At 43.6% G+C, this 9265-nt stretch overlaps 1 protein-coding gene and 1 pseudogene across 2 annotated transcripts; one reads left to right on the plus strand and one right to left on the minus strand.

Moving 5' to 3' along the window:
* Window positions 1-66: 66 nt before the first annotated feature.
* On the plus strand, window positions 67-4715 carry LOC115690713 (transketolase, chloroplastic-like; annotated as a pseudogene).
* LOC115690690 (polygalacturonase-like) lies at window positions 4658-8992 on the minus strand. 2 transcript variants are annotated; one of them, XM_030617130.2, is made up of 4 exons: window positions 8436-8992; window positions 5844-6133; window positions 5186-5417; window positions 4658-5092 (listed from the first exon to the last, which is right to left on the minus strand). In XM_030617130.2, the coding sequence occupies exons 1-4, from the start codon at window positions 8889-8891 to the stop codon at window positions 4859-4861; spliced, it is 1212 nt and encodes a 403-aa protein (XP_030472990.1). In that variant the 5' UTR covers window positions 8892-8992; the 3' UTR covers window positions 4658-4858. The 2 variants fall into 2 exon arrangements, with proteins under 2 accessions (XP_030472990.1, XP_056168894.1); XM_056312919.1 differs by having other exon boundaries at window positions 4950-5092; window positions 5172-5417.
* Window positions 8993-9265: the final 273 nt, after the last annotated feature.

A 9265-nucleotide genomic window follows, 5' to 3' on the forward strand; every position in this document is an offset into this window, starting at 1 on the left:
ATGGCATCGGAATTCGACCGTCGGGGCATTATGTATGAAACTCTATTCATATTTGTGACCTTTAAACTCACTGGCATTCATCTTTTACCTTTCATTTTGCAAATGGAGCGAATCAAGAAACAGGTTGAATGTACGTAAAATAACAGAGCCACCCCACCCCTGTTTTTCCTGTGTCCTGCATGCCCGCCACGTACTGGTGAAGATTTTCTTTCGTTTCTCTTTCCAAACTCAAAAACCCACCACCAGCGTTTTTCGATCAGTCAAAGCTCGCATCCGCGAAAGCCACCTGGATCTCTCGGAAGTCGGTCGATCTTCCATGAATGGCGGTTTATATAAGCGCCCTGATCTGTCCAAGCTTCATCCGCACTTCCATGGTGATTCCAAGCCAACATCTCTCGGTTACTTCCTCTGCTTCAGCCACAATCCGAGATAAAGGAACCAGCTTTCGTCCATGGCGATCTCATCGCTCCTTTATAACCCATACCCATCTTTTTGTACTTACAGAAGGAGCAAAATTTCTGCTAAACCCATCGCTTACACTTCGCTCAAGACCCAAAACCCTAACCCAACTGCTCAACCCAATTCTCTCTCCAGAGACTGCAAGGCCTCATGGACAGAGGAGCTCAAGAAGGCTTACCAGAGAGAGATTCCCAATCTGAATTGGGACAAACTCGAGGAATTGGGCGATGAATCGTTCCAGAACCTGGTTGACAAGCGATGTGTGGACAATGTTAGGATGCTGATCGTGGATTCGGTCCAGAATGCGAAGGCGGGACACCCCGGGATGGCGCTCGGGATGGCCGGGGTTGTGTGCTTGTTGTACAGGCATGTGATGAAGTATAATCCCAAGAATCCCAAGTGGTTCAACAGGGACAGGTTTGTGTTGAGTGCCGGGCATGGGTGCTTGCTTCAGTACGTTTGTCTCCATCTCGCTGGGTTTGAGTCTGTTCAGGTCTGTAAAATGTCCCGGTGTTCAATTTGTGAACTTTTCGTTTGCCCAGTTCAGAGGATGTCATATGTTTGCTTTAAGTCTCGAGAACGAATTGTGCGTAAAACTGAATTCAGTTATTGCTTTGCTGGTTATTCATTTAGTTGTTGGCACTTGTTCTGACGATGATCGTGAGTTGGGCCTTTGAAGCTGAACTTTTGGGCTTGATGTTGGACGATTATGGTGTTGTTAGTTTGCCATGTGAGAAACTTTTAATGATATAGGAGTGCTAATGAGCAGAGTCGCAGCTCTTGTGCAAGAAGTTTCTTCTTTACAATCACTTAAGATGCCAAATATTTATGAAGCTCTCTCCGATCTAAATGAAAATGTTTCGTCTGCGTAGTTTCTGTTGCCCTTGATTTGTCTAACTTTTTTGGTGGGAGCTTTTTGTCGACTAGAATTGCATCCTTTGAAAGATTGGACTTGCAATACTCTCTTCTTACCCTGTTCTAGCGTATGGAACTTTACCTAAGTCTAGATTAGGGTCTCTGGAATCTTAGCTTAGGAGGCTAGTTGCGAACATTTTATCTGCTTGATTTAGGAACATTTCTTCTCCAGATAGAAGACCTAAAGCGCTTATGCCAGCTTGGCAGTAGGACTCCTGGACATCCAGAGAATTTGGTTACCAGTGGCATTGAAGTCACCACTGGTATGTTCAGTTTTCAATTTTCTCTTGTGCAACTCGAAATAAAAAAAATAACTGGAGTTGGAGTGTTATTACCATGTGAGACTTGCGAGAGGGAAACACATGATACTTGAAAAAATCAGCGGGAATGAGGCATATTCATTTCATAATAGACTCAAAATAGCAGAATTGACTCAACGGTGTAAGTTCAAGAACTTGTTATCTGTCCTACAAATCATTGCTTCTGGCTTTTTCCTTTCTTTGGACATCTTTCGGCGCATTTGTCCATATGATACTTACTCGAAAAAAACTGCAGAAATGAGGCATATTGATTTCATAATAGACTCAAAATATTAGAATTGACTTAATTGTGGAAGTTCAAGCACTTGTTATCTGTCCTACAAATCATTGCTTCTGGCTTTTTCTTTTCTTTGGACATCTGTGGGCGCATTTGTCCTCTTAGACAGGAAAGATGGTTAATAAAGGAAACGAATCTGGTCTTTGGTCCATTATGTACTGTAGAAGTCTTCACTTAGATGGTCTATGTCTCTGGTTAGTTTCATTAGCTGAGTTCTTTCTTCAAGTTTTTGTTCACTTGCATATTCGCGTGGTTGTGAACTGTGATTACAGGCCCCCTCGGACAAGGTGTAGCAAATGCAGTAGGTCTTGCCTTGGCTGAAGCTCACCTAGCTGCTAGATTTAATAAACCTGATGCTGTCATTGTTGATCACCGAACGTGAGTTGAACAAACTGGTTCTCTGTGACAGCTTATGAGAAACCGTGTAGTTATGATTATTGTTGGTAACTTTACTGTTGAAATATAGGTATTGCATAATGGGGGATGGATGTGCAATGGAAGGAATAGCCCACGAAGCTGCGTCCTTGGCTGGTCATTGGAAGCTCAACAAGCTTACACTGATTTATGATGATAATCATAACACTATCGATGGACCCACCACGCTTGCTTTTTCTGAAGATATCTCTGCTCGGTTCAAGGCTCTTGGTTGGCATACAATCACAGTTGGCAACGTATATGCTGATATGAGTCCATTCAAGGATGCACTTCTCTCTGCTTTCAATGAGACAGAGAAACCCACTTTCATCAGGGTTAGTAATAGTCAAGCCTTAGAATTTGGAACGCTGTGATCTGTCACTTTAGAGCTTATTCCTATTTTAGCAAACGTAAAACCATTTTGTTGATCTCACTGAAGATCGAGCCTTTTGTCATTGTCTGCTTACTTCAGGTGAAATCCCTGATAGGTAAACTGTCTAAAAAAGAAGGGACATCAAAAGCTCATCATGGAACCTTCAGCGAAGATGATGTAAACAACATGAGACAAAATGTTAACTGGACTGATAGAGAGCCTTTCCATGTCATCCCTATGATATACAGGTTTCTTTTAATTTTCAATTCAATTTGGAGCTATTTCTAGCATTACACTTTACCCAAAAAAAGGACGGGATTGGGGATATATCTAAGCCTAACACAAATAAACTACTCATTTGATGCAGGGAGATGCTTAAGCAAGCAGATCTTGGGGAGACTGGAAAAAGAATGGTTCTCCAACCTTTACTCTTACCAGATCAAATATCCCCAAGAGGCGACAGAATTTCAGATTCTTCTTAGTGGGGGTCTGCTTCCTGGTTGGGAAAACTCGCTCCCGGTAATTGAACCGCTACTTGGCCTTACCCGTCTCTTTGGTTGTTTTACTGTTTGGGTTTACCCTCTAAATCAACGAGTTCTCATGAGTGCTACAGTGTTCATTATATACTTTAAGCATTGTATTGAGGGATGCACACCGATTTATCTTGATTAAGTGGTTCTCTCTAGTAGACTGTGTCTAGAGAAATAACTCTTCCATGGCTTCACTACACTTATGAACTTTCTTCTTTCAAATGCCGGGCTACAGTGATTATAACTCTAAAACATGATCACTGAACTGTCTAAACAGAGGTGGTCACAGTCTGATCCAGTGGATGCCACCCGTGGAAGTGCTTAAACCAGCTCTCTAAGGTCCTTCCTGGGTTGATTGGTGGGAGTGCGGACCTTGCAACCTCCAACAAAGCTTATCTCCACAATTATGACGACTTCCTGCCAAGCTCTCCTTGGGGTCGTAACATCCGTTATGGCGTTCGAGAGCATGCAATGGGGGGCATTTCAAATGGCATTACTTTGCATGGAAGCGGACTCATCCCATTCGCAGCCACATTCCTTGTATTCTCAGACTACATGAAGAACACTATCCGGCTTGCTGCTCTAAGCCACGCTGGAGTGATCTACATCATGACCCACGATTCTATTGGACTAGGGGAGGATGGTCCTACACACCAACCAGTGGAGCAGCTTGCTGGACTCCGTGCCATCCCACGCCACCTAGTCTTCAGACCGGCCGATGGGAACGAGACTGCCGCGGCCTACAAGATCGCCGCGGCGAACCGGGCTACTCCTAGCCTCATTGCACTGTCTCAGCAGAAAGTAGCTTCAAATGTCACAGGGACGTCGATGGACGCGGTCAAACGGGGCGGTTATATGATCAGTGACAACTCAGGGGAGCAGATGCCCGAGATAATATTGATTGGCACGGGATCGGAGCTTTGCCTCTGCGAGGGGAGCGCAAGGAGGTTGAGGGAGGCAGGGAGCAGGGTCAGGGTGGTGTCGCTCGTGTGCTGGCGCCTCTTCGATGGGCAACCGAGGGAGTACGAGGAGCAGGTGTTGCCCTCGAACGTGGTCAAGCGCGTGAGCGTGGAGGCTGGGTCGCCAGTTGGGTGGAGGGAGTACGTGGGACGAGAGGGCGTGGTGGTCGGAGTGGATGAGTTTGGTGCAAGCGGGCATTATTTGGACACAGTCAACAAGTATGGCTTTACTGAGGAGAACATTACCCGGATTGCCGACATTTTGCTGTGCAAGTGAAGAAGCAGGTGCTGATCGTTGGTGCTCTTTTTGATGGGTGAGTGCATGCTTTGACTATGTAATATAGTGAGAACAATGATCACATGAGATTGAAAGATAAGATTGCACCGCTTGTATATCAACCGAGTGTGCATTTTATCAAAGGAAGATCTTTCAACATGGGATTATCAATGCTATTTTCTTTTTCTCAATTGCTGTTTAAGTTAGATCTATTTGATTTCAAAACTATGAAGTAAACTTAAGAAAGTAACGAAACTGTGTTTGCAGTTTTCCTGTCATAGTCGTAAAAGTCAAAGTTCTATGCTATGAATTCCCATACTGGCTGAGCAAAGATCTACGAATTCTCATAGAGGCAGCTTCTTGGTTGAACTGTACCTAATGCCTCCCCGTTCGCGTTTGCGCAAGATGACCGAGTCACTTCATCATCGAGGCTCGTCAAGTGCACATTCCTCATTTGTATCCTGGTGCACGGGTTCTCGGCACTGCAGTTGAACCTTACGGCGACGGGCGTGGCGGACGTTCCTTGGATGCCTCTATATAGAACGTCGCTTATCTTCACGCTCGACTCCTATTTGTCGCGATTGTCATTCTCAGATCATAAGATAGAATCAGGACATAAAACTCGTCAAGAGGAAAAGATTGCGTACATGAGATGAATCACCTGGTTGGGGCAAGTTTGGCTGTCATATGGACAGTAATTCTGGTCAATGATGATGGGGTTATGGGCATTGATCATCCTAGCATTGATGAAATGGACTCCTTGCACAAATCCATTACTAGGCCTCGCCCATGATTTGATCCTTAATCCATTTTGGGTACCTTGAAAAGTGGTGTTTTTCACTATGATATTTTGTACTCCGGTTTCATTCTCACTTCTTGCTAGGCTTCCTATGCTGCAACCAAGAAAGTATACTGAAATCATAAATGGAAATAATAAAATATATGATGCACTGACCATCTTCAGTGTAAATTATACTTCAAGAAATTTCATACACTTTGAGTGCTGGGCTTATCATTAAATACACATAATCCTTTTCACCAGAGATTTCGTACATTCATCGAATCACTAAATATGAAAATTTGAACATACTTGAACATAGAACTCTCTCTTTGTTGTTTCCTATTCTACGATCCTGCAATCTTCTGAACTTTCGGATAAAGGATAAGGATCTGTTATATGATTCCTATATATCTCTCATGTCAACAATATACTTGCATACAGCGAAGAATCGATATATTGAAACAGGATCGTGATTCTCTTAACTTAGAAGACTAGATCGATTCGATCCATGCACCCGGGGAACTCCTACGAGTCATACCTGATGCCATGACCAGGGCCACACCTAACGCCTTGGATCCTCAGGTTCTGAGTACCCGGGCCAATCGAGATGCAATCATCCCCAGTGGCAATGTCCGAGCGAAGAATCGAGACGTTCGTCGAGAGCTGGACATGGATTCCATCTGTGTTGGGGCTGTTGCCGTCAGCCTTCACTCTCAACCCTTGAATGCGAACGTTCCGGCACCTGTTTATGGAGATGTGGAACATTTGGCTGTCCATGGACATTAGATCTTTTATCCTGATGTTGTTAGAGTTGGTGAAGCTCAGTGTCTGCATATTAGAACAGCCAGTGAAAACAAGTTTAATTCAGGGTACATTTCCAATAGAAAGGGCGATTTATAAAGTTTGGATCACTGAGTACTCAAGATAAGATCTAAATGCACCCACAATATTTTCTTTACAGGTACTGCAGAGGAAAACTATCCTTATCTCTCTGCCATTGATGAGGGAAGTAAGTCCAATTCTGGAAGAACTGAAGACGCTTAAGCATATGCTGCATATGCTTATAAAGCTTTTCATTTCTTCTAATAAATCCGAATATATACTTGCAAGCAGGTCCATTCCACCACTCACATTACAGCTTGATTGAAGGTGCTTTATGATTGCTCGAGATCGACTCATTTGATTTCGAGTTGAACTAAAATGCTAGAGCTACTCGAATACTCAATCGCGTCAAGCTTAAGCTCAAGCTCGCTAATATGTAGTTTGACAAGCTTGCAAGTCTCATCAAACCTGTGTATTTTCTGAAAAATTGAGCCCACGTGATGGTACTAGCTCTAGAAGAAGAAAAAAGAATTAGAACAAAAAAGTGAAGAAATCACCCCTTAGCCACCGAAAAAAGAGAGTGAAGAAATAATATCTCCATATTATAAGTTGATGGCACGACATGTCATCAATTTCAATTTTGTTGTGCTTAATGTGGGCCCTACATGAAATTCACATAATCAGATGATTGAGATGAAGTGAGCTCACATGCATCGGACACATGCGATACTTATTTAAACAAAGCCATTCTCTCCCCTTTCTACCTAAGCAACACTGTACTTCCCAGTACTAAGGACCACCCGATTTCCCGTGAGACTTCAATTAGAGTTATGCTAAGTGTCAAATCTCCAAATGAATAATGTACTAGAATAAAACCCTTCTCTATTTTTCCTCTTCCAACCTAACCACCGCAACACATCTCTAACATCCAAGTTGCATACCGAAATGGATGAGGCATTCTAATGTTATTCGCAAGGATGATCCATTTTCAATTTATCACCACTTAATATACTCATGCGGGGACTTATCCCATATGAAATGAGTTGTATCGTTATAAACGGTATCCGATAAGGATCCTCTTCAGTTGATGTATGATTTGTGAACAAACTAAGCTCAAACCTGATTTGACCAGGGTGTGGAGATTAATCGCCGGGTGAGAGGGTTTGAACGAAGGGTGACTTTTCATAGATTTTTAGAATGATAAATGGGGTAGGACCAATCATATATTGAATAGGGGAAGTATCCTTATGTGATACATGCCAACACAAATTTAAGTGGGCAAGTTGTTAACATCTCAAATTCCGCATCGGATGGGTAAGACCTTGTGATGTTATTCATGAGAAATTCATTCCCAAATGATCACCGTTTTGAGTAATTACTCAAAGTACTTCTTTAGGAGCGTGTCCTACATGGAATGGGCTGGCTTTATATGACATCACAGCTCTCTACCTACACCACTACCATCGTTGATGGAAAAAACTACTAATAGCCATCGCGGAGGACTACTACCTTTGACCATGCTCCTAAGAAAGGCGCACGCATGAGATCTCCAAATGTAAAGGAGATCTTGCAACCGAGATGTGGAGGCATCAAGTAGAGAGAGAGAGAGAGAGAGAGATTAAAGAGGGGATGATCTAGAAATGTAAGATATACAACGGGCACAAGTATGTGGCTGAGCGACTGACAATCTGTTTTGGAGAGAAGATGGTAGATACAGAGGAGAGGGTGGAGGATGTACAACGGTCGAAGTTTTGTAGCTGAGCAACACGATAATGGTGGCGCCTTCATGGTAGGTCGTATAACTACGGTTGCTCTGATATGTGTCCTTGTTGTCTAATTAAGTGGAGGGGCCTAAGAAAAGCTGAGTACCACCGGCAGCCTCTTGCCTTTTCTTTTTCCTTCAAAACTTCCCATAAAGATGTCAAATTACTTTCTAAATCGGGTCTTTTCGGAATTTCCTCAAATTAATGGATCGATAAATATTAATAACAGCAACATGGGGTCGTGTCATGTGGAGAAATCGACCAATAAAATATAATTTCCAAAATCAAACCCAAAATATAGTTAGTATGTATATCATAAGAGTGATGTAAATTACCCTATATTAGACGTGTGATTGACATGTGATCTGAAATGTTTTTCTCATTAATTAGACGTGTGCTGATACCACCCTATCCTAGCATGAAATTAAGTTTTCATTGGCGGCTGGACATGTGATAAAAGTTTTGGCCCGAAGGGGAAAAGGAAAAACCAACCCAACTTTAGAATCGAACCGATCTCTGAAGGTGCAGAAGTTAAAGTACGTTACCGTGGCTCCGTCGGGACAGTTGCGGCCGGAATCCTTACAGGCCCACAGAGACGGTCCTTTGGCATCGAGAACCCCGCCGTGGATGGACGTGTTCGAGACCCCATTGAAGCTCAACCAGCTCGAGCCGCCGCCGAGGACTCTATAGTCCAGAGGAGCCACCAGCGTCGCTCCTCTCATCCTCATGCTCACGTGCCTGCTCTTGCAAGGGCCTCCGAATCGCACCGGCCCAAGGAGGTAGCTCCCGTTCCTCACTAGAATGGTCACGAAGATGTCGCCGCGGCCGCATGCCGACGTCCACGCATCGCAGAAGGCTTGGGTCGAGTCGGCCGCCCCAGTCGGGTCGGCGCCGAAGTCTAGGACGTCAAAGAGTGTGAAGGTAGACGAAGACGCGCGCGAGAGTGAGAGGATTAGAAGGAAGAGGAGTGTCCAGACAAGATGATCTGGGAGGTTCGCCATGTAATCGAGAGAGAGAGAGAGAGAGATTGGAAATGGCGCATTTTTCTTGCAAGCATAAGGTTGAGAATTTAGGCAGGCATTTTGGTAAGGAGGAATTAATGAGTGAGAACTTCAAAAAGAACAATTGGCCCATAGTTCGTCTGCAAATAATCCGTCAAACCCACATTGAGTCCCACTAAAAGACTACCATTTCTTGTGTAATTTGCGTATCTGATTAGTTCGGTCAATTACATAGCTCTCGTAGATTAATCTGTGCAATATTCTCTCGATAGGTACAGTCAACGTGCCACCTAATCACGACACTGTAAAGAATGTTCAATAACGAAAGTAGCGATAGATCAACATGTTCGATATGAGAAATTTCGATAAGCTCA

This window comes from Syzygium oleosum, unplaced genomic scaffold, assembly GCF_021117445.2.
Source record: "Syzygium oleosum isolate NSW1041296 unplaced genomic scaffold, Sole_v2.1 Sole_v2.07, whole genome shotgun sequence".
Lineage (NCBI taxonomy): Eukaryota > Viridiplantae > Streptophyta > Magnoliopsida > Myrtales > Myrtaceae > Syzygium > Syzygium oleosum.